The 25736-nt window shown below is 43.7% G+C and overlaps 1 protein-coding gene across 8 annotated transcripts in view; it reads left to right on the forward strand.

Moving 5' to 3' along the window:
- EXD3 (exonuclease 3'-5' domain containing 3) overlaps positions 1-25736 on the forward strand; it is a 606819-nt gene that overhangs the window by 290529 nt on the left and 290554 nt on the right. For all 8 annotated transcript variants that reach the window (XM_075060507.1, XM_075060514.1, XM_032803104.2 and 5 more), the window contains one exon: positions 873-1004. In XM_075060507.1, the coding sequence (XP_074916608.1) occupies positions 873-1004 (132 nt within the window). The remainder of the gene's footprint in view (positions 1-872; positions 1005-25736) is intronic.

Here is a 25736-nt window from a genome sequence, read left to right on the forward strand (position 1 = left end):
TTGCATGCCGCCTTTGGCACCCGTGCCATAGGTTGCCTACCCCTGCTGTACATACTTCATGATCAGGCCCATTGGTAGGAGGCAGAGTGAGGGAACAGCACTTGGAAAATAACTACTTTAGGATGTAGAGTATTGTATTGGGAATTGACTGCTGCCATTTGATACATAGCATTTGTATGTCCCTTGTGTATGTTACAAAATGACAGCAGGATTGTACACTCGTAAACACTAGGTTGTTTACTAAAGTTAATTGATTAACAATTATCTCAAAGCAGTTAACACATTTACAAAAACTAGTCTGGACATTCCCTAAATGTGTGTTCCAGGATACAAACATCTGTGCTAAATCTGTCTGTGGAACACACATGTGGGGAGTGGCCACATTCACTACCCAAGCTAAATGGCAACCAGTTAACTCGAGGTAAAAAGGTGCAGTGCAAATAAACCTAGTAAGGTGAGATGGTGACAAGCTATTGTCAAGTGCTAGCTTCTCCCTTCTTACCTTGTTTGTTCCGTGCCAGTGTACACAGTCTTCCAGATGACCTCAGTTTGAAAGCCATGGTTAAATAAAATCCCCCATTGTCATCCTAGAGAGCACCTACAATTGTGTATCTAAATTAAAGGGAAATTCAAACTGGCTATCATGTATGGTATATTCTGACCATTATATTGCTCCAACAAGCTCAAAGCTCTTTACAAAGGTGGCTAAGTGTTAAATTACCTTCTGTGTTAGATCTGAATTTAGTGAGTTAACATAATAGCATCAAACTTTGTTATTAAAACCAAAGTTACCATATGGGAATGAGCCCAGATCCCAGCCGTGTGAGTGCATTGATTGACATCTCTTTGGTGTGTGATTTTGTCTTTTGAAGCTGCAGTCCCAGGTAGGAGAAGGAAGATGTTTCTCTGTGGACTGTTCGGAAAAAGCAACGGAGCAGGCCCTCCAGGTTCTGAAGCACTTCAATGTTCAAGTATCCCTTGCAGATGTCTTCAGCCGTTGTCAGGTAGGACTCTTCCTTTCTGAATTAGCAACATTGCTTGAGCTGTGCACAGCTGACACCGTTGTAGTACTCGGTTTCATATCCTTTGGTCTTGCTTTGAGTTCCCAGGTTTCCCACCTGGACTTGGCAAAAGTTTCACAATGGAGCGTGAATTTTGGAATGTGCTAATATCCTTTAGAAATGTTGGTGAACAAGTTAGAATAGCACAGATGCACATGAAGAGTGTTAGCATCTGGTTTCAGATCTTCTTTTAACCTTAATGTTCATGGATATAGTCTTCTTTTTTCCTCCTTTCTCTACCTAGCTTGTACTGTTTTAATTGTAAAGCATGGTTAATATGGCTTTGTCGTTTTGATAACTATTAATTACATTGATGGGGAAGGGTCTATAGGTTTTTTTGTCTCAAGGTCCGTTAGGTTGGTTCACTTTGTTGCCAGCTGATAGATTCAGATTGTGTTTGGCATTGGATACTCTTGGATTGTTTTTTTTTTAATAATTATTGTTTGTGTTAGGCCTCAATCTTCTCCATACTCTGATCTTCTCCAGTTTCATTGTTTCAATCATTACATTAACATGGTGAAATCGATTCCTTTGAAAACTTGTGACTTGTAACATCTCTTAGCTTATCAGAGATTTAAAGAGAGGAAGGGAAGAAATATACAAAACTAACTAGGAAGGGAACATTCCCTTATGGGTAAGTGAGCCAAGTCTAGGGTTTCAGTATCTTCTGTTTCATTCCCTCTGGTGAATAGCTAGCAGGGTCTCCCAGCACTGTGCAGCTTGCAAATTTTGCACTAAAGGCAATGAATATTGGGAAAGCATATCAGTCTGTGCTTTCCTAGAATTCCATTTGTATCTGATTTCAAAAGTTGTTGAAACAGTGTCTGTAAGTCACTTGGAAAATGAGTGGTCCAACTGTTCAGGAGTACCCACAGGATGGGAATGTCACAGTGCTGAGCAGATGGTGTAGACATAATCTGGGTCAGATACTGCATCAGGACAAATGGATATATTCAGATACCAGATAATGTACTTGTTCTTAAGCTTTTGTGGGCTAAAACCCCCTTCATCAGATGCATGGAATGAAAAATACAGTAAGCAGTATATATATTACAGCACATGAAAAGTTGGGAGTTGCCTTACCAAGTGGGGGGTCACTTTTGTAGTGCTAGCGAGGTCAATGCAATCAAGGTGGACATTGCCCATTTCCAACAGTTAACAAGAAGGTGTGAGTATCAGCAGAGGGAAAATTACTTTTTGTAGTGACCCAGCCACTCCTAATCTTTATTCAGGCCTAATTTGATGGCGTCTAGTTTGCAAATTAATTCCAGTTCTGCAGTTTCTCTGTGAAGTCCATTTTTGACTTTTTTTTTAATTGACGAATTGCCACTTTTTTGTCTATTATTGAGTGTCCAGAGAGATTGAAGTGTTCTCCTACTGGTTTTTGAATGTTGCAATTCTTGATGTCTGATTTGTGTCCATTTATTCTTTTGCGTAGAGACTGTCCAGTTTGGCCATTGTACGTGGCAGAGGGGCATTGCTGGCACATGATGGCATATATCACATTGGCAGATGTGCAGGTGAACGAGCCCCTGATGGTCCTGTGGTGGTGTCCCATGAATAGATATGCGGACAGAGTTGCAATGGGGTTTGTTGGAGGGATTGGTTCCTGGGCTAGTGTGGTGTGTAGTTGCTAGTGAGTATTTGCTTGAAGTTGGGGGCTTTCTGTAAGCAAGGACTGGCCTGCCTCCCAAGGTCTGTGAGAGTGAGGTATAGCTCAGCGGTTTGAGCATTGGCCTGCTAAACCCAGGGTTGTGAGTTCAATCCTTGAGGGGGCTTCTTAGGGATCTAGGGCAAAAATCAGTACTTGGTCCTGCTAGTGAAGGCAGGGGGCTGGACTCGATGACCTTTCGAGCTCCCTTCCAGTTCTAGGAGATTGATATATGTCCTATTATTATTATCGTCATTCAGGATAGGTTGTAGATCCCTGATGATGCGCTGGAGAAGTTTTAGTTGGGGGCCATATGTGATGGCTAATGGCATTCTGTTACTTTCTTTGTTGGGCCTGTCCTGTAGTAGGTGACTTCTGGGTACCCTTCGGGCTCTGTCAATCTGTTTCTTCACTTCACCAGGTGGGTGTTGTAGTTTTAACAGCACTTGATAGAGATCCTGTAGGTGTTTGTCTCTGTCTGAGGGATTGGAGCAAATACGGTTTTATCTTAGAGTCTGGTTATAGACAATGGATCATGTGATGTGGTCTGGATGAAGGTTGGAGGCATGTAGGTAAGTATAGCGGTCCGTAGATTTCTGGTATAAGGTGATGTTTATGTGACCATCACTTATTTGCACTGCAGTGTCCAGGAAGTGGATCTCTTGTGTGTACTGGTCCAGGCTGAGGTTGATGGTGGGGTGGAAATTATTGAAATCCTGGTGAATTCTTCAAGGGCTTCCTTTCTGTGGGTCCTGATGATGAAGATGTCATCAATGTAGCACAAGTATAGTAGGGGCACTAGGAGACGAGAGCTGAGGAAGCGTTCTAAGTCAGCCATAAAAATGTTGGCATACTGTGGGGCCATGTGGGTACCCACAGCAATGCTGCTGACTTGAAGGTATATATTGTCCCCAAATGTGAAATAGTTATGGGTGAGGACAAAATCACAAAGTTCAGCCACCAGGTTTGCCGTGACATTATCGGGGATACTATTCCTGACGGCTTGTAGTCCATCTTTATGTGGAATATTGGTATAAAAAGCTTCTACATCCATAGTGGCTAGGATGGTGTTTTCAGGAAGATCACCAATGGATTGTAGTTTCCTCAGAAAGTCAGTGGTATGTTGAAGGTAGCTGGGAGTGCTGGTAGTGTAGGGTCTGAGGAGACAGTCCACATAGTCAGACAATCCTGCTGTCAGGGTGCTAATGCTTGAGATGATGGGACGTCCAGGTTTATGGATCTGGGGTAGCAGATAGAATACCCCTGGTTGGGGCTCTAGAAGTGTGTCTGTGTAGATTTGCTCCTGTGCTTCTTCAGGGAGTTTCTTGAGCAAATGGTGTAGTTTCTTTTTCAAACCCTCAGTGGGATCGGGGGACAGTGGCCTGTAGAATGTGGTGTTGGAGAGCTGCCTAGTAGCCTCTTGTTCATATTCCGACCTATTCATGATGACTACAGCACCTCCTTTGTCAGCCTTTTTTATTATAATGTCAGAGTTGTTTCTGAGGCTGTGGATGGTGGTGTGCTCTGCACAGCTGAGATTATGAGGCAAGTGATGCTGCTTTTCTACAATTTCAGCCCATGCACGTTGGCGGAAGCGCTCTATGTAGAAGTCCAATCTGTTATTTCAATGGTCAGAAGGAGTCCACACAGAATCCTCCTTTTTGTAGCATTGGTAGGGAGGTTTCTGTGGGTTAGTGTGCTGTTCAGTGGTGTGTTGGAAATTGTGGTATAAAACTGACTCCCAAGTTTATGAGAGATAAGGTGGGTGAGGTAATATCTTTTATTGGTGAGAGAGACAAGCTTTCACGGTCATACAGAGCTCTTCTTCAGGCCTGCTGGGAAAGGTACTCTGAGCATCCCAGCCAAATGTAAGGGGGAATTGATTGTTTAGCATAAGGAATTAGTTCATATTCTGAGCGACCATTCAGGTAGAGTGGCCCATTAACAAACTTTGCATGACCTACCCTGAATGGTCCCTTAGAATATGTACCATTTATGCTAAATAATCTGCTGTACCTTTCTCAGACCTGAAGAAGAGCTCTGTGTGGCTCTAAAACTTGTGTCTCACTGCAGAAGTTGGTCCAATAAAAGATATTACCTCACCCACCTTGTCTCGCTAATATCCTGGGCCTACTTGGCTACAGCTATACCCTAGTTTATGATATAGGTGCTAGAACTGCTTAACTTTGCAGTTCTGTAATCTGTGCTGCTCTTCAATCATTGTTACTTACGTTGTATAAAGCAATGCCTAGCAAAATCCATTACGTACCCTCCTCCTTCCACAAGAAATCTGCACCTGTGTATTATGATGGTAAAAGAGCTGTATTTATTCACACATGGTAGGGGACTGGCCCTGCTTGTGTGTCAAACTGGTTTGTATTTTTGAAAAGATATTTAGAGGGCAGCACACAGGTAAATATATGTATAAAATAAAGAGACAGGACTAAAGGTTGTAGTGTAGTGATATGTAGGTAAGGACATAAGGTGCAGTATTGCTCTATATAAGAGGCTGCCTACATATTGTTGCAGTATCTTGTTATACATTGATATGTCTGCAAGTAGTTGCTGTACTTGTGTAATTTTAGCTAAAAATCTGTTTGTTGGATGTTACAAGTAGCTATTGGCTAAAGCCCTACTGCTTCTCAGCTTGTTCCTGGGGCTGTCTAATCCACCCTGTTGATCTCATCTATATCTTATATTACATTTAACCACATTGTAAGGATGTGGCATTTCAGTTCTGACTTGCATACAGAACCAAGGAGATTCAGATGTCTCTGAGGTTGCACTACTAACTTAATGTGTGTACAGTACCTTTCCTCTTACAGGGAACCCAAACCCTTACAACTCTATACTACAGGAATCACCTCCTCACTATTGCCTTTTTCCAGCGGGAGTAGTAGGTGTTCAGGACCTCTGGAAATCAGGCTACCAGAGCAGATCATGCTGCATAACCATGTTGGTGGGGCATTTTTAACCAAAAAGAAAAAGGGAGTGGCAGGGCAGAACCCTGCTGTTCCTTGGGATCTTCAGTACAAACACCAACTATGCAAAACTTCGTTTTTAAGATCTTATCTAAAAGGTCCCACTGCACTTCCCACAACAAACTTAATGGAGTTAATTGTGTTTACTCAGGATGAACGAAGGACAGACTAGACCTTAAACCACTATAAGCCACCACCTCCCCACCCCCGTCTCCTCCACATTATGTACTCTTTGTCTTGACTGGCTTATGGACCATGGCCTTTGAATATGAGCTCACTCTGTGCTCCCTTGGCATGAGAGCTGTCACTTCTGCAAAGGCAATCAAGAGCTTTCTACTCTTGCACAAATCCATGGGGCCAGATGCACTGCATCCGAGGATGCTCAAGGAGTTAGCGGATGTGTCCAGTAAAAGAAGGATGTGGAAAAATTGGAAAGAGTCCAGCGGAGGGCAACAGAAATGATTAGGAGGCTGGAGCACATGACTTATGAGGAGAGGCTGAGGGAACTGGGATTGTTTAGTCTGCAGAAGAGAGGAATGAGGTGGGATTTGAGAGCTGCTTTCAGCTACCTGAAAGGGAGCTCCAAAGAGGATGGATCTAGACTGTTCTCAGTGGTACCTGATGACAGAACAAGGAGTAATGATCTCAAGTTGCAGTGGGGGAGGTTTAGGTTGGATATTAAGAAAAAAATTTTCACTAGGAGGGTGGTGAAGCACTGGAATGGGTTAACTAGGGAGGTGGTGGAATCTCCTTCCTTGGAGGTTTTTAAGGTCAGGCTTGACAAAGCCCTGGCTTGGATGATTTAGCTGGGGATTGGTCCTGCTTTGAGCAGGGGGTTGGACTAGATGACCTCCTAAGGTCCCTTCCAACCCTGCTAGTCTGTGATTCTGTGATCCTTTCCTCATAGTACAGAAGTCCCATTGGCAGTCTGGCAAAGGCTAGTGCTGAGATTTCAAGGTAACAAATGGCAAATCCCAAGCACTGTGTAGTATTTATTCAGCAGGGTCAGCTGGGTAATGTGGATGTCTAACCTGCATCACCCTCCTTCCTTGTCTTCAGGGAGCTCAATGGTCTCTGAACTGCAGGCTGTTGGATGAAGAAAGTTTCTATTCCACTGTCAGAGAGCTGGAGGTTCATTATCAGCTGTGATAGTCAATCACAGATAAGTATTTTCTGTGTGTTGCAGGAAGCTATGTGCATCCTGCCTGACTCCCTGTCTCGCAGAGCAGGGGTTTGTTTTGTCTCTTGGGCTCATGTTCTGTAAATGATTTGATGAATGTCAGCAAATATTGTCACTGTAACAATTACCACTTGTAACACGGAATGCATTCAAATTCAGTCCTGTCTGTACAACTTACTTTTCTCTCAGATACATATATGCAGCTGAAGTGAGTGGAAGTGGTGTGCATGTCTCTGAGTTTGGAAGATGGATTTTAGATCATACAGTCCATATACTGGTGCCTTTGCTCATCTTGAAGAACCTAGAGAAGTTCTTAGGGACTGCCCTGGGTTTTTTTTAAGGTCAGTTACCAAACCAGGTTTATGAAGTTTAGGTTGTAAAATTATGCCTCTGCAGACCATTGTGTGTGTCTGTCTGTACACACAGGTACATACAGCTGAAATATAGGACATTCTAAATTAATTTTAAAGTTTGAGCCCCCATTTCCACCTTTCACCAACATCTCATTGTACAGCATCCCGAGCACCTTGATGGGTGAGATTATTATCCGCTAGACATGGAATGATCTCTGAAGGGAAGGAACTCCACTGTTTGGACATTTAAAACTAGATTAGGTGCTGTAGGGAACAAACCTGTACTGGCAGAGACTGATGACTTACTAGGTTTTTCTTCTCTGCCTCCTGTGATTCTATGAAATCTCTCTCAATAAAATCTCACATGAACCCTAGTGAAGCAGCTGCAGATAGTTTCATTTACATTTCCAACTACACAGTGCTAAGTTTGTTTATTTAATGATCTTTTGCAATGGGACTGAAGTATGTAGGACTATCATTTCCTTTTACTGGCTCGGGTATGATGTCTGCACTAAACAGATTTTTTCCAGTGAAAAACCACTTGTGACAGTGGAGCTAGATTCAGGACAGGGGAGCAGGAAACTTTCCACTGTGAGTAATACTGCTCTATGCAATATCTTATAGGCAGTGTTGCCGTTTCAGTGGTGATGAACTGAGAAGATATGCAATAGAAGTTATTAGCTTCAAAGCCTGGTGACCTTCGTACAACAAGTGCTCGTCATTGTGACTTGAAGAGCAAACAGATAGATAAAAAGTTGTTCTTGTTATATAAGCACACAGTCTGTAAGGGTTTATAACTTGACTGTAAAATCTTGCTCGCCTGAGAGCCTACAGACACGTTCTGAGTAAGGAGGGCCTGTCCATCTCCAGATGTGCTGGGTTTGTTCTCCTTGGATACAAAGTTCAAGCTTTGAACTGGAATGGCAAAGTGCTTGTAAGCTGCTATTTGAATGTCTATTTGAATGTCTGGTGTGAAATGTTCCTCTTCCATTGAACGTGGAAAGAATTCTCCTCCTACCTGCTTGGAAGGCAGCATTGTCCAGTGGATAAATAACTGTGTGGGACTCAGGAGACCTGGATTCTATTCCTGGTTCTACCACTGAACTATTGGGTCACCTTGGGAAAGTCACTTCCCCTGTTTGGGCCTCTGTTTCCTTTCCCACCTTTTGTCTGTTGTGTCTATTTAGCTTTGAAGCGGTTCGGTGCCAGTACTGTTTCCTGCAATATGTTTGTACAGCACCTAACGCAATAGGGCCCTGAATCTCGGTTGGGGCTTGTAGGCACGACTGTATCACAAACAAAAGTAACACCCCCTCCAAAATCAAACCTGCAGAAAAGAAAAGCACATCTCTGACCTCTACTGCAGTTTGTGCATCTGAACCGCCCTCTGTTTATTGTGCCACTATCTATGTTCTAATAACTTGTTTCTTTCCCTTCACTGAATGCTCTGATTCCAATAAGCAAATCACTTCATCTTTACTGATGTCCTGTTTAGCTTCTGACCTTGGCCTGAGTCCTGCAGGATGCGAGTTAGCTGCTATATTTCATTGTCTGGAGATCTGATATCCAGTGTTCTTTGCCCTTTCAGTTTCAAAGCGACTTGCTCCAGCCTTTTTGAAAGGCATTAGTGTGGGACTGGGGGTGAGAGGAAACCACCAAGTTAGAAGCTGAAATGATACAGCAGTTTCAGCAAATGTTTCCATCTTTGTGTGGTTAAGGTAACAAACCTCATGGCTGTGAAGCTCATCATGTGCAAGCTCTGATTTATGCAGAGTGAACATGGCACGGAGCAATCCGTTTGTCTGGGACAAATATAAAGGCCTTATGATTAGATGAAAAACCCTATGCTTGGGGCACTTTGCAGGAAGCTTTGAAGCCAGCTTGGGAACCCTGGCAATATTAGTCGATAAGTAATAATATAGATCCCTCAAGCTGTAGTTTAGCTTAAAAATGTGCATGTCTCTCATGAGCTTCTGTCACAGCAATCTGATCAGCAGGCTTTTTTGTTCCTTTTATGTGGGTTGTGCTGTTGGTCCAGATGAGGATGAGAACATCCAGCCACCTCCTTTCTCACAGACTTGTAAGCTGAGTACTTATCTCCCCATTTTATCGTGTTTTGGAAGCGGGACCAGAGCAATTTTGTTTAGTGGTCCCTTTTCTGAGCTTGGGGAGGCTTGACAGAAATTTTACAAAAGGGCAATAATCATGGGTTTTTAATGTAACTGTTGTGCTTGCTATTATTCTCTGCACAAAACTTGGAAGATTAAAAGGAGACAAATTGTATAAGGCCTTTCTTCTTCTCCCGGAACAGAGGGATTCTCCCACTGGGGCTATGCCACCTTTTTGAAATAACAGTTCTCACTCAGTTATCTTTTTAACTAAAGCATGACCCACAAGATCAGCAAAGAGTGTAAAAAACCTGAAATTCACAGAAGCCGCAACATTGCAGCATCACCATCAAGCCTGTACATTGTTGTGTCTCCAATTCCTACTTCTTGGCTCTGTAATCTCTCTGGGAAGGGCTGTGTCTTGGTGTGTGTGTAAAGTGACTAGTACTATGTACATAAAGAAATAACAAAGACCATATGCACTCTTTTTTAGCAGCTTGAGAACTTTGCAAAATGTAATATCGCTTTGAAACCCTCTGTGGTTTAATAAAAGGCTTATCCATTGGATGCAATTTGTCAGCTCCTGCAGGTGAAGAAGACCTATAGTTAACAGCATTCGTGGTTTCCCCAGATGGGAGTTAGTAGCTTAGTCCTCCCATCCTCTCATTCTGAGATGAAAAATCAGTCTGATTCTTGTCCAGTGTGGAGCTTTTGATATCCTGCTTCAAAGTGTAATTGTTCAACCCAAAGGGTGAGACCCTCTTACTGTTTATCCTGGGCCTTGCACTTTAGATATAATATACAACTTGTACCACTTAGATTCTGACTGGGAAGCAGAGCTGGTCCTGTTCTCTCTTTCTAGGGCAGCAGAAGGAGTGAATTGATCTCAATGGGATTGTTTTGAGTTTGAGCTAGCAGGCTTCATCAATGATTATACCTCGCAGTTACATAGTATTTTCATCTTCAGTCTCCATATGGACGTCTCTGAGAGGTGGGCCTTCTTTTCAGCGTGAGCAGTTTTATACAACAATGTTTAGTCAATAGCAAGTTTGTACTAATTTATCAAGGGCAAATTACACTTCTTTAGGACCTTAATTTGAGGTACTGTGTTTGTTGTTCTCAAGTGGTTTACAATCCTTAATTAAGCCTTATAACATCTCATAATAGGCAGGTGTTGTTCATATCCATTTTATAGATAGGTTAACTCAGGCATCCAGAAGATACATGCCTTGTCCAGGGTCAAAAATTTAGTTAGCTGTGAGGCTAGAACCCAGAAGTCCTGACTCTCAGTCTCCTGTTCTAACTACTAGAGACTACCAGTCATGAATACAGATCCCTTTGTTCTCAGGCTGTAGCATGGGATAGGAATCACTAATTCATTGTGATAGGAATCACTTTTGCCAGCTCTTCCAGAAATGGTGCTCATCTGAAGCTGAGGGAAAAGTCAGGGACAACTCTGGGTATGGCTACACTTGCAGCGCTTTGAAGTGCAAGTGTGGTCGCGGCGCCAGTGCTGGGAGAGAGCTCTCCCAGTGCTGCAGGTACTCCACCTCCCCGTGGGGATTAGCTCCCAGCGCTGGGGCACTGTTTACACTGGCGCTTTGCAGCGCTGTAACTTGCACTCGGGGGTGTTTTTTCACACCCCTGAGCGAGAAAATTGCAGCGCTGTAAAGCGGCAATGTAGCCAAGGCCTCTGCTTCTTTCTGGGGCACTGGGAACACATTCCAGTGAGCTTTACATGTAATGAATAAAGATTCCAGTGAGTATGTAGCCCTGTGATGAGTGTAAGAAAGCGCCTTGGGGTTCCTTGTTTGTGTTACAAAACCTCACCTAAGCTGTAAGCAGCATTAACACCTGATGCTTGCAAAGAAAGAAGCATAATGCACCAACCAGTTCTGCAGTGTGATATACAAGTAAAAAAAAATCTCTTCCTGACCTCTGCTGCCAATCAGCTTATGCCCTGGAGCACAAGGTCTGAATAATTTCCAGCATGAAACTAGCATTCCACTGCATTATCTTACATGTATAGCACAAGGCCAAAAAAAAAAAAAAAAAAAAAAAAAAAGAAAAAAGAAAAGAAAAGAAAAGGAAAGGAAAAAAAGGCTTGACTGGGCCTAATTCTTAACAGCGAGCCTGGAGAATAGTGCCTGGTTCCCACAGACTGTATACTTTCCTGCCAAGATTTCAGTATCTTCAGAAATCCAGTGGAGCATGAAGGTCACAGCAAGGGAAGAATGACAGCCTGGGATTTTTTCCCCTTTTACCAGCTATGAGCAGACTGTTGTCTCTCTAGCATGTTGACTATTTTCATAGGGTTAGCATGAAGTTTATATTTTTCACAGACCAGTGGAAGTCAAATATGAGAATTTAGCAGATCAGCTGCGTTTCTTCAAGGAAGATGATGTGATGTGGCAGATTTTCTTCTTCGGTGTCTGCAAAAGCTTCACTTGCAGTGATATTTCCCATTCAGAGTTTTGACTGCAGATCCTTTTTGTGTGTGTGTGTATGAGAGAGTCTATCCAGGTTCTGTTTTGCGTAGTTGTATACCTTTTCTCATTTCTCTTGCAAAGCTGTAGGTGAATATTAAACTTTGAAAAAACAGTATTAGTTATGCAGCGTGCTGATAAGGCCAATTAGCCATTACAATTCAATTATCCTCAGCTTACAAAGCAAATATTTTCATTTGAGGACTCATCCTTATTTCTTGAAGCTGGACTAGTCCTGCTGCACTAAATACACTCAAGGTATGGTTGTGCATTTTTTTCCGAGAGCAATACCAGTTGGAAATATGCTGGATTTAGCCAGTGGAAACAGAGCCAGTGACTAGCATAGTAGAGGAGACACAATGTAACACAAATTAAACTTCCTTTTATAGAGCTCTGCATGAGGCTTTCCCCCTTTTCTTGGTTTTGGACAGATCAGTGAAGTATATTGGTCAGCATATTCCCCCCTGGTGCACTGGGAGAAAGTAAGGAAAGGTCACAAGGTGACAGTGACAGAGTGACTGTAAGGACGATGCAGAATTCTCTGTAGAAGGCGGTGACACAGCTATAATTCCCACGTGTCTGAGAGAAACTGTCCCTTATGTTTTCTCTCCAGTGTCATGAGAAAACAGGAGATTTGAGGCCAATTTAAGTTCTGTTGGTTTCTAGTTCCTGGTGTCTCTTAATAGTCAGAGTTCAGTGTGTTGACTATGTCAAGAAGTAAAAATTCTGACTCCTATGTCTCTTTCCGTCTGTAAGCTTTAGAGTTTTTTGTGTGTGTCCATTGTTACCCTTATAATGTTTATTATTCACACATCATGTCATCTGAATGATTCAGTGCTCAGTTCTGCCAGTGTGTATGTAGTACAGTGTATCGTACCTACTGATTCCAGCCACAGACTTTGTCAGATCTGTAATTTTTGGACAGTGTGAGTTTTGCATTGAGCATTTGTTCTGTAATACTGTTACTTTGGACTTGCACAGCAATGTTCCTCTGTGGATCTTAAACACTAAATCACAGCTGTCCAGAAAGGGGACAGTTTCTACCATTCATAGTGTTGGTTGTATGAAGTATATCACACCAAAAATCAAAGAAAACCTTGTTGCTATGCACCATAATTCAAAATAGTGTGTCTTTTGATGCAGGTGTATTTCATCTGTTGATATGAAGGCATTCTCAGTCAAACGCTAATAGAAGTTAAAATTAGTGAGCAACGTATACAGGGCTTGGGCCTTTCAGTGAGACTTTACAGTAACTCCTCGCTTAACATTGTAGTTCTGTTCCTAAAAAATGTGACTTTAAGCTAAACGATGTTAAACAAATCCAATTTCCCTATACGAATTAATGTAAATGGAGGGGTTAGGTTCCAGGGAAATTTTTTTCACTAGACAAAAAACTATATATTGTGTATATATATACACACAGTATACATTTTAAACAAACAGTTTAATACTGTTCACAGCTATGATGATTGTGAAGCTTGGTTGAGGTGGTAAAGTTAGAGGGTGGGATATTTCCCAGGGAATGCCTTGCTACTAAATGATGAACTAGCACTCTGCTGATCCCTCAAGGGTTAACACATTGTTAATGTAGCCTCTCACACTTTACAAGGCAGCAGGAATGGAGGGGCGGGGAGACAGCATAGCAGACAGAGAGACACGCACCTTGTGTGTGGGAGAGAGAGAGAAATGCACACTTCCCCTTTAAAGAAGCTGATCCACTCTGAATTCATTGTCTTTTTAAGTGGATCAGGAAGTTGAGAGAGCAGCTGCTGCCCCAGGCTCTCTCTGTCTCTCTGCCTCAGTGTCTGCACCCTGCTCTTTATGGAGAAGGGGTAAGCAGGGTGCAGGAGCAGGGGGGAAGGAGACACCCTGACATTAGCCCACTTCCTTTCCCCTCCTGCACAGCAAGCAGGAGGCTTGGGGAGCAGCTCCAAGGCAGGAGCAGCAAATGGCAGTGGGGGTAGGGAGGGAGGGATGGCTGAACTCCCCAGCAATTGATAGCCTGCTGGGGAGCTGCTGCACAGGGAACTTAGGGGAGTGGGGAGCTGATGGGGGGCTGCCGGTCCACCCTGGTTCCAAGCCCCCACCAGCTAGCTCCAAGGGGCTGCTTTTCCTGCAAGGAGCAGACAAAGCAGGTGGTTGCCAAAAGATGTTAGAAGGGAGCATTGCACAACTTTAAATGAGCATGTTCCCTAACTGATCAGCAATGTAACAGCGTTAACCGGGACGACTTTAAGTGAGGAGTTACTGTACTTCCCAAAAGGTGCAGCTGCTGTAGGTGATATAACAGAGGACAATAAAATAATGTGTTGGACAGGGAGAGTTGATCCATGTGGGAGAACAACAGGCAGATGGGATGTTAACATGGAAACTGAAATCCCTGAGGATTAATGTTATATGGAAAAGGACTGTAAAAACCACTAAGGCCAAACATGCTGATGTTTTGCTTTTTGTGCACCAGGCTAACCGTTGATTTCATTTAGTTTGCTGCTGTTGCCATGTTTTCTCGCATTCTTCCTGATTTTGACTGTTTAAACAAAGTTGGGTAATAAGCCAAAAGTAAAAAAGCACAATGAATTTTTCACCATTCAGAGAAAAAGATCCTGTGCCTATGGAATAATCCAGAACTCCCTACCGATGACAAATCCATCTCTTTACCCTGCATTATCCCTCCATGTCTCTGGCACATCTCACATTGCACCAGGTTCAGGTGTTAGGTCATACCTCCCCAAAACAGGGCTTTTCCTGTATCAGCAGCATATAGTGGCTTTTACTGGAAAGCTCATATTACCCCAGTGGAAATAATCGGTTATGCAAAGTTCCACCATTTAGATTAGGTTTCTTATTTGTGGCCAATGAGTTGTGAAAGTGAAAGCTAATCTGCACTGCAAGCCTGGGGCCACTTTGTTTATGCTAACTCCTTATGATCCCTTTAAATTTGGCTCATGGGAACGGAGCAGGCCAGGTCCTACAATAAAAGTCAAAGGAAAACAAAATGCAGGTGGTCAGTTTACATCAATGCTCTGAAGCTTGGCATGTCAGCAGAATACTGCTGTGCAATCCAAACAGGCCCAGAATAGCCTTAAGAAAGAATAAACTACCAAACCAAAGGAAGTGATGAGGTTTGGGCCTGGCATTTGGCCCAAGGACTTTCCTAGTCATTTCAGTTAAGAAGTGTCAGACCATTATTCCCAGGGCCTTGCACAGATTAGGCCAGGTTCTTTTTCATAGAAATAGTACCTGATGGCTGATCGTTTCTCTCACAGGCTCACCTGGCTGCCCACTTAGGTGAGCAGTGCAGAGCCGGAGGCATTGTTAAGCACTCCTTTTTGGGATGCAGATTCCATGCAGACAAAATGAGCAAGTTTGATTTCATAGGCTTCTGTCATGTGCTTTCTTTTTTTATTACCTTTCCTGTTGCCACCACATCACTGTCAACCTCAACATTTTACTGGGGGAGTCAGGAGAGGAAAAGTCACTCTTCACATCAGCCCCCCAAGTGTGTCTGAATCACACCACTCACTTCTCTGACACTAACATGACTTTTCTCCTGTTAGCACTGTAGATCCAGCACGATAATAGGGGAGAAAGTGGCAGTCTCTGTTCTACTTCAGGCATTCTCAGCAAAACAGTCAGCTCCCCCACTTCCGAGAAAAACTGCTTGAGCAATGTTTGTAGAACTATTTATTGTTTCCTTCCCCCTGTAAACTCAAGTTGCTTTAGTGGCATGACTCGAAGAGGCTTCAGAGAGAGAGAAATTATAACCAATACATTTACAAAACCCAAAACATTAATTAAAAGAGATTTCATATACACAGTGTCATCTTAATGCCTGCTGTCGCACAATCTGTCAGGGCTAGCAAAAGATCGCCCACCTTCTACCATTGGGAAAGAGGGTTCCCAATTCTCCAAAAGGATAAAACACCCATTTCTAGAACTAGCTGTCTCAAAATACTGGACCTTAAACCTGTCTCTAGTGCCCATCCTGTTCCTGGGGTGGGGGGATTGTGTGGGTTTCTTCTTCAGTGGCAGATGTTTGGCATGTTCAGAGGAGTAAAATGATAGTTGATGGATTATGGACAGAGTGCAAGTGATATGGTCAAAGGGGAAGGATATATGTAAGTTATCACCTGGATGAAATCTAGAATAGCAAGACTTAACTGAACTGAGTGAAGAGCTTTCTGCACCTTTAGCTCTGGAGTTGTTAGTAAAATATTTGTTCTGGTTTTGTATAGTGCTTAGAACAGAGGACTGGGAATCTGGATTCCTGGGTTCTACCTGGGTCTCAGTCTTTCACACATTGGGTGACTTTGGGCAAATCACTTACTCTCCCTGTGTGTCTCTTTCCTTCATGGGGGAGAGTAGGGGGCGGGAACAAGAGTGATCCACCACCACAGGGGGCTGTTTGGCTAAACCTTAAGCTGTCATGGGATAAGAGGGAAGGTGCTCTCATGGACTGGTAACTGGTTAAAAGATAGGAAACAAAGGGTAGGAATAAATGGTCAGTGTTCAGAATGGAGAGAGGTAAATAGTGGTGTCCCCTAGGGGTCTGCACTGGGACCAGTCCTATTCAACATATTCATAAATGATCTGGAAAAAGGGATAAACAGCGAAGTGGCAACATTTGCAGATGATACAAAACTACTCACGATAGTTAAGTCTAAGGCAGACTGCGAAGAGCTAGAAAAGGATCTCTCAAAACTGGGTGACTGGGCAACAAAATGGCATATTAAATTCAATGTTGATAAATGCAAAGTAATGCACATTGGAAAACATAATCCCAACTATACATATAAAATGATTGGGTCTAAATTAGCTGTTACCACTCAAGAAAGAGATCTTGGAGTCATTGCGGATAGTTCTCTGAAAACATCCACTCAATGTGCAGCGGCAGTCAAAAAAACAAACAGAATGTTGGGAATCATTAAGAAAGAGATAGATAATAAGACAGAAAGTATCATATTGCCTCATGTAAATCCATGCTATGCCCACATCTTGAATATTGCGTGCTGACGTGGTCACCTCATTTAAAAAAAGATACATTGGAATTGTAAAAGATTCAGAAAAGGGCAACAAAAATGATTAGGGGTATGGAACAGCTTCCATCTAAGGAGAGATTATAAGACTGGGACTTTTTAGCTTGGAAAAGAGACAGCTAGGCGGTGATATGAGAGAGGTCTGTAAAATCATGACTGGTGTGGAGAAAGTAAATAAGGAAGTGTTATTTACTCCTTCTCATAACACAACAACTAGGGGTCACCAAATGAAATTAATAAGCAGCAGGTCTAAAACAAACAAACGGAAGTATTTCTTCACGTAACGCACAGTCAACCTGTGGAACTCCTTCCCAAAGGATGTTGTGAAGGCCAAGACTGTAACAGGTTCAAAAAGAACTAGATGAGTTCATGAAGGATAGGTCCATCAATGGATATTAGCCTGAATGGGCAGGGATGGTGTCTATAACCTATGTTTGCCAGAAGCTGGGAATGGGTGACGGGATGGATCATTTGATGATTCCCTCTGGGGCACCTGGCATTGGCCACGGTTGGAAGACTGAATACTGGGCTAGATGGACCTTTGGTTTGACCCAATATGGCCGGTCTTGTGTTCTTGCCTTAGGATCCACTGGTGGCATGCGGTTGAGCTGCTGTGTTAAATGAACAGCCTCCTGCTGCAGAGAGACAATCTGATGGCATCCTTTTGAGACTGTTTGTTCTGGGGGATTTCCTCCCTTAGACCAAAGGCCCTAATTTACCTGTACTCATTCAGCAACAAAAGCAAGCAAGAAACCCAGTGTCTTCTCCTTGGAGAGAGGCTGGAAAATCTTCCCTGTATTTAAAGTTCCCATGGCTGCAGTTAGAAATTGGCACAGAGTTGGCCAGGGGGTTATCTGAGGTCATGTACTCAAATAATTGTAGATAAAACAAGGGCCTGTTTGCATTCGAAATCTCCAGAGGGCTTTTCCTTGGTGAGAGGGGTAATGATATTGCACGAGGACATGAGCCAAAATAAAGATTCGACTCTATGTGCAGTAGCTCAGTAGAATAAAATGAGTGATGGAAAAAATGAGATTGTCTGTTTTCATTACATGTTATTTTTCTGAAGTTGCTATTGGGATGAAAGCTGAGGAGAGGGAATCTTGCAGTGAGGCCACATCTAAGATTAAGGACTAGATTCCACTACAGGGAGATCGATGCTGCTGCAATCAATGCAGCAGGGGTCAATTTAGTGGGTCTAGTGAAGACCCACAAAATCTACTGCAGAGCACTCTCCAGTGGACCCCTCCAAGAAGAGCAAGGGAAGGTCGACTGGAGAGCGTCTCCCGTCGACGTAGTGCGGTGAAGAAACCAGGGTAAGTCAGTCTAAGCTACATCAACTCCAGCTACATCATATTATTCATGTAGCTGGAGTAGCGTAACTTAGGTCGACTTACCCTCATAGTAAAGACAAGGCCTCAGTTTACAATGCTGCCACTGGATGAAAATCATACTAGCTGAAAGAGGAAGAAAAGAAGTACCCAGTCTGGGGCCTGTAATAACCATTCTTTGCATCGGTTTATACATCTCTGTAGGCTGTTATCCCAAAGTGGACCTGGGTTCCATTCTGGGCAGTGCTGAGCCACTTCACTCCCATATTGCGAAGCCATTTGGGCATTGTGGACCAGTAATCAAATGCTCAGTGTTCTGGTCCCTGCCTGAAAGAGTCTTCCTTTGTTACCTGCTGATCCTCCACTGACCATGCTCCATTTCCAATAAAACCGTATCAGTTGTGGCAAATGCACAAAGAGAACTATTACATGGGTTTTGGAGGCTAAAGAGGGAATAAGACTCAGCCAAACCCTTCTGCAGACCCTTGGGAAACTATTCAATATACAGACATGTACACTAAAGCATATTAGTACAAAAAGTTCCTGCCAGTTTTTTTCCCAGTTCCGATTAGTGAAAAATGTATACTTGTAATAATAACTTTCTCCCTTGCAGCTCAGCTTCTGCAGTGATGTTTATGGTTTCATAGTTATGAAAATAAATGAAATTACAAACAGAAAATAGCAAAGCAGGGAGGAAATTTGGACTTTGAGGGCTTTCCAGCTTCCTGTGGCAGTCTCAGATGCCACATTTGATGGACACTGCTGGAAGAATATAAGTGGACAGACTGAGAATGAGCAAAGTGGAGAGCAAGAGGCAAGAAGCCTTGGACATACATTTTGCCACCCTTCCCTAGCATCTTGAGCGTTTAAATGCTTTGAAGAGCTGTTTACTGAGCATCTGCACTAGGAGCTCTATCTTTTGGGAGACCTGAATGGAATTCCTAATTTTGGTGCATGAACTTCCAGCCTTATCCCTTTTTCCCACTTGTGACAGCACTCAGTGACAGTAACAGCTGAATTTGATGTGGCAGCAGTTCTCAGGTCTCAGAGGTGACCACTTTGGGATAATCTGCACAAGCAGGCTGTGGGGAACCAATCCTCTTGGGCATTGGTGGAGGCTCTTCCTATGTTGTTGAGTATCCATTACTTTGCCTTTTTGTTCCTGTGTATGGTCAAAGTGAGAGGAATCCTTTTGTATATTGTTAAAATCTATATTCAGTGTGACTGGGCAAGTCCTGCAGACCTGAGGGGTTGTGATAGATGGCACATAGGAAGCGTACATGCTTTAAGATCAGAAAGGGGAGAAGGTTAGTGCTAAGTAAGCTGATACTATTTTTGTGCTGTAAGGAATATTGCCTGACACTCAAAGGGACACCAAGACTTCTTCGGGACTTGCTATATGTTCTTCAGGATGTTATACTAAAAATTATAATGAGAAAATAATATACTTTATGAATTTCACTTCTGAATCTTGTCAGAAATTGCCTGCAAACTGCTTACAGTTTTCCTCCATTCAGTAATTTGTATGCGACTTGAAATTATTTTCTGATGATTTTCAGTCTGGGATCTTTGACGGCATCTGTGAGAATTAGGATTCCAATTCATACTGCATTTCAATGGGATCAGAGCACAAAACTCCTTTAGGGTCCTTTGAAAATCCCAGATTCAGTCAGTAGTGCTTGGTCTGTATATTGGCCCAAGAAGTTCATTGGAGTATTTTGAAATTTGACTTGCTGAATTGTTTTATTGGTATGTTTCTGTTCCCTGATTAGTTGAGAAGAACTGTTAGAACCAGGTTTTCAGTGCATATTCTCATATTTACAGCTTCAAAATTCAATTTCTGGGAATATTCTCCAGAATTTCATAAATTCATTGTCTGTGCACATTCCTTCCAGTAAACTAATTTGTTAGAGATGGGAAGACATAGAAGGAGTGCAGACACGGCTATTGTGTCTTCAAACCCTAATCTATGATTTTATGAATGTGAATTCATGGGGTTTGTTTTAAAAAAAGGAAATCTCTTTGCAGTATTCCCCCAACTCCTAACATTCTGCAGATCATCACCATAATGGCAACTCAGTCGCCAGGATCCAGCTCACGCTGACCTATAACAGTGTTATAGAGGAGTTTTTACTAAGGTGGGAAAACAAATTTAGTTTTTAACTAAGGTGACCAGGATTCTGTCTATCTATTCCTCTTAGGGTTTTCTATAGCACTAACTGCTACGGGATCTGAGTGCTGGATAGACACTACATGGCATATTTCTTAATGTATTTGTTTTAAAAGGCAAATTGCTGATAAAATACTTTTGATGCACAATCATTCATCAAAAATACTTATGGAGCACTAAAGTTCTTTCTCTGTATGCATGGACATATTGGGGACAAACACTAAGTTATCAGTAGGGAGGAGAGAGGCTAAAAATAGAATACTTAGCACTTGTAAAGTTCTTTGTCTTCAAAGCTCTGTGCAAACCTTAGGGTTTCTTCATAGGAGACCTGCATGAAAACCCTTGTCTAGGTTGCTGGTAGACAAGCATCTGAGTGTCATGCTTATTCCTATTGGACAGTTGTCCATTTTACAGTATCACTCCTCAGTTTAGTAGATTTGTTGGTCACTGTTCAAAAGGGACCCAAGAGTGGCACAAGAGTTGATGTCACAGGTCAAACTTGAAGTAGGAGAGAGATTTTGCCATCTAAGGAAAAACTGAGAAGCTCTTTATGGTTTAATTAAACTTACGTCTTAGACTGGTTTAGGATGGAGGCATTTTCTGCTTATTTCGTGCCCAGTGGAAATACAGTGTTCTGAAAGCATGACTTATAAGAATCTTACATTTATACATCCATGGGAGACGGACGTCAGATCCTGCACCTGCCATCAGCTCAGCCTGATTGTTAAATTACTAACAAATTGAACTGGATTTTATCTTTTTACTGGAGAATTTCAGCATTTTTGTTTGTAGGTGACTTGTGCTAATTTGGGATCTGTTTCCAGGGCAATTTTAATTTTTTTTCAGCACAAACACTTAGCTGGTACAATAATAGGAAAACTCCTATGCTTTTTTAGTTGTGGGGGGAGGTGCTGGTGAAAGTAGCACACTAGAAGAGTGAGTAGGGGCAGCTGTTGTCTTTGGCTCAGGAGAGCTTTGGCATTTGTTGACTCTACTGAGGAAACACATGCTTAAAATCTACAGCAGTTAAACCCAGCTTCTAAAACAGCAGATAAAAGAAAGGCCATGTGTTCGGTTTCAGTTGGTTCAGTTCTTGTTAATAACTATAGCTTGCCCTGGCTATAGAGCCATAGGTGTGGGTGACACTTTACCAGTGACATGGTTCTCAGCCTCGAGGAACGTACAGTCTAACACAGAATAGAGTCTAGTCTGGTATCACCCTGCTGAATTAGAAGATGCTGCATAAAATAGTTGGACATGAGGCTGTAAGAGCGTGGAGCTAAACAGGTTGCATCCCTACATCTGAACATGGAATGATGCCCCTTTTAAGTGTAATGGGGGTGAACTTCAGCATGTTCTGAGCAGGTTACATAACATGAAACCTAGTATCCTGGCATCTGCCTTCTCCCAGTAGGGGTTTAGCCAGTGCATTTGGTCCTCTACCATTGAGGTTAATGGGAGTTTTGCCGTTGAGAAAAATAGGTGCAGGACTGGACCCAACACATTGGAACATCAAATACATGAAACAAGCCTGAGCCCTCCTAATGCCGTGTGTATGTCTGAACCCAAGGAGCATACTAACATAATCTAAGTGGGGCATCTCTAGCCCAGAATAAGGTACAACAGTGGGCCCAGAGGTACATTCCCGCTTCTGCAGAATGGGGAAAGGACTGCACCCTCGCCATAGACACCGATTAGGGAGTTTTTAAGAACATAAGAATGTCTTCCAACAGTGGCCAGTGCCAGGAGCCACAGAGGGAATGAACAGAACAGGGCAATTATTGGATGATGCATCCCATGTCATCCAGTCCCAGCTTCTGGCCATCAGAGGCTTAGGGACACCTTGAGTATGTGACCATCTTGGCTAATAGCCATTGATGGACCTATCCTCCATGAACTTATCACTTATTTTTTGAAGCCAGTTATAATTTTGGCCTTCACAATGTCCCCTGGCAATGAGTTCCACAGGCTGACTGTGCGTTGTGTGGAGAAATACTTTTTTTCTTTGTTTTAAACCTGTTGCCTATTCATTTCATTGGGTGACCATGGATTTAGATAGTGACATTATGATATATACTGTCTTATTATCTATCCCTTTCCTAATGGTTCCTAACATTGTGAGCTTTTTTGTCTGCCGCTTCACATTGAGCAGGTGTTTTCAGAGAACTGGCCACAATGACTCCAAGATCTCTTTCTTGAATGGTAACAGCTAATTTAGACCCCATCATTTTGTATTAGGGCTGTCAAGAAATTAAAGAAATTAATTGCAATGAATCACAAGATTAAAAAATTAATCACGATTAATCACAGTTTTAATCACACTGTTAAACAATAATAGAATACCATTTATTTTTGCACGTTTTCTACATTTTCAAATATATTGATTTCAGGTACAAAACAGAATACAAAGTATACGGTGCTCACTTTATCTTATTATTTTTTATTTCAAATATTTGCGCTGTAAAAAAGATAAAAGAAATAGCATTTCTTCTTTGAGTGCTTGCTCATGTCGATTCCATTCTAGGTGTGTACGTGCCCATGTGCACAGTTGTCTGAGATTTCTGCCTTAGCGATATCCATAGGGTCTGTCGCAGCACTGCCTCCAGTGCTGCACTCATCCGTCGGTATAGTAGGTGCCACTGACCCTACGCCCTTGACAGTTGGTTGGAGAGCCTTGTCTTGCAGATCGCAAGAGCATTAGCGGTTCTTTATAGCCTTTTGTTTCTCTTATCTGTACTTAGTTGTAAAGTAGTTTGTAGGTAGTTAGCCTTTAGTAGAGTTAAGTTAGTGGACATAGAGTCCTGGCTGCCCTGCTCCCCTGGCATCAAGTCATGCTCAACATGCAGCAGGCCGATGCCTATCTGTGATCCCCGTGAGAGTTGCCTGCAGTGCCTGGGGGAATCCCACAGAAAATACAAGTGTCAGATTTGTAAAAACTTCTGAGCTTTGAACGCAGAAGGAGCAGGATATCTGCTTGAGGGCCCTCCTCATGGAGGCTGCACTTCGCCCCACATCGGAGCCCAGTGCTGTGGATCGCACACCAAGTACTTCCACTTTGGTCTGGAGCGCACCACCGGCACTGGGCTCCACCTGGCACCGTTACCCTTTGCCTGTGCCGAAGAAGCATCGAAAGAAGAGGAGCCCCTTGGCACTGAAAGATAAGAGGACTTTGGGAAAAGGACGTATGTCAGGCCTTGCGCCTGCTCTGGGGCTTCACGGAAGACTGAGGAGGTCGGACCCCCCAGCCCAGACGAGGATCTGCACCCAACCCCGGGAAATGGAAGGGGTCCCTGGCTTCTTCCAGGGCCATCAATGCCAAAAGCAGCCCAGGTGGCTGAAGACCAAATGAGCTGACCGGGATCGCAGGTGCCGCACCAGGTCGTGAACTCAGCTAAGTCCCCAGCATCTAAGGGAAGCCATTCGTGGTGTAGCCTCAGAGGTTGGTGCAGCACCCCCGGTCACTGGACCATAGGTGCGGATCCCCATCTCAGTGTCCTCAGACCCTGACACTTTTTCCAGCTAGAAGAATACGCTCCACAACTACTAGACATGGGACTCTGGAGTTGAGGCATTGGTCTCCATACCACTGGTACTGGCGAACTTCTGCCCACCTCCGTCAGGTGGTTTCCACAATGCCAGTCTCCTCCGAGGAAGGGCCGTTCACCATCACGCCAACGGTCCCAGTGCCCGCGGTACCGTTCCTCCAGTAGGCATCATTACTCATCCTCACCTCACCGGTCACCGACCAAAGTCAGCAGGCAGACTTAGGCCTCGACAGTTCCACCATGGTTGCCAGAAGGAAAATAGTCCAAGTTGGACCAAGAGTTCAGCCCTTCACCTTGAAGGGGAGGATTCACCTGGGGGTCTTTAAGATTGCCAAGTCACTGTGGCAAACCCCTTCTTCTATTCCGCCGACTTCCAAAAAAGAGGAAAAGAAATATTATGTCACTGTGAAACGTCTTGAATACCTGTACACACACACCCCAGCGGCATCACTGGTTGTGTCTGTGGTGAACAAGAGGGAAAGATAGGGCCACGTTAGTGGCACCCCCAAAAGTAAGGACACCAAAAGACTTGATTTATTTGACAGAAAAGTTCATTTGATGGCCAGCCTTTAATTTAGGGTGTCAAACCACCAAGCCCCATTGGGCAGGTATAATTTCAGCCTGTGTCACTCACTGAATAAGTTCAAGGAGGCCCTCTCGCAAGATTGTACCAGGAGTTCGCTGCACTGATGGATGAAGGCATGGCGGTGGCCAGGGGAGTCCTTCAAATGGCCTGGGACACTACTGACTCAGCCGCCAGGGTGATCGCATCTGTGGTGGCCATGAGATGCAACTCATGGTTGCAGTCCTCTGGGTTGTCCCAAGAGATGCAGGCCACTATTAAGGACCTCCCTTTTGTGGGAACAGGGGTCTTCTCCGACCTCACAGATGCAAGACTACACGGCCTTAAAGACTCTCGAGCTACCCTCCTCTCCTTGGGCCTTCACACCCTTCAGCATGCCAGGAAGCCATTCCACCCTCCGTTTCCTCCTCCTCCTCCTCTCTCTAGGTCCTGGGGAACTTCCAGATCGGGTTCCTACAGGAGGAAAGACAAGGACAAGAGGCATAAATGTGTCTCAAGAAGTTGAAATTGTGCGTGGTCTCCCTGGTTTCCATCATCCCCTCTCTGGATCTGGCAGACTGGTACACTGCCCTTGATTTAAACGATGCATATTTCCACATTTCCATTTTCCCGGGGCACCAGCGCTTCCTCCATTTCATGCTGGGCCAGTGTCATTTCCAGTTCATGGCAATGCCTTTTGGTCTCTCGTTGGCCATGAGAGTGTTCACAAAGTGCATAGAGCCAGTGGCCGCTTACCTGTGACATCGAGGAGTCCAAATTTACCCGCACCTTGATGACTGGTTGATAAAGGGCTGTACCCAAGATCAGGTGCAGAGGCATCTCGATCTGGTCTGTTCCACCTATCACGACCTGAGGCTGGTAATAAACAAGAAAAAGTCAATCTTAACCCCAGTGCAATGCATATAATTTATCGGGGCAGTCCTCAACTCCACTCCGGCCAGGGCCTTCCTGCCGCCAGGTTCCAAGCCATGGTGGACCTCATCTTGTCTGCATGAGCCCAACTTCTCACCACCGCCCACACATGCCTGAGACTATTGGGTCACATGGTGGAATGCACTTATGTGATCTGGCACGGACAGCTCCGTCTCAGTCTATGACCCCAACCGGCACAGCGCTGACCGGGTGGTCAGGATTCCGGACAGTGTTCTGTTATCACTCACGTGGTGGTAGGATCCCACATCGGTGCTGGAAGGGGTCCCCTTCGTGACTCCATCCCTGTTGGCAACTCTCATCTCTGATGCCTCGGACCTG

Source organism: Chelonoidis abingdonii, chromosome 24, assembly GCF_003597395.2.
Source record: "Chelonoidis abingdonii isolate Lonesome George chromosome 24, CheloAbing_2.0, whole genome shotgun sequence".
NCBI lineage: Eukaryota > Metazoa > Chordata > Testudines > Testudinidae > Chelonoidis > Chelonoidis abingdonii.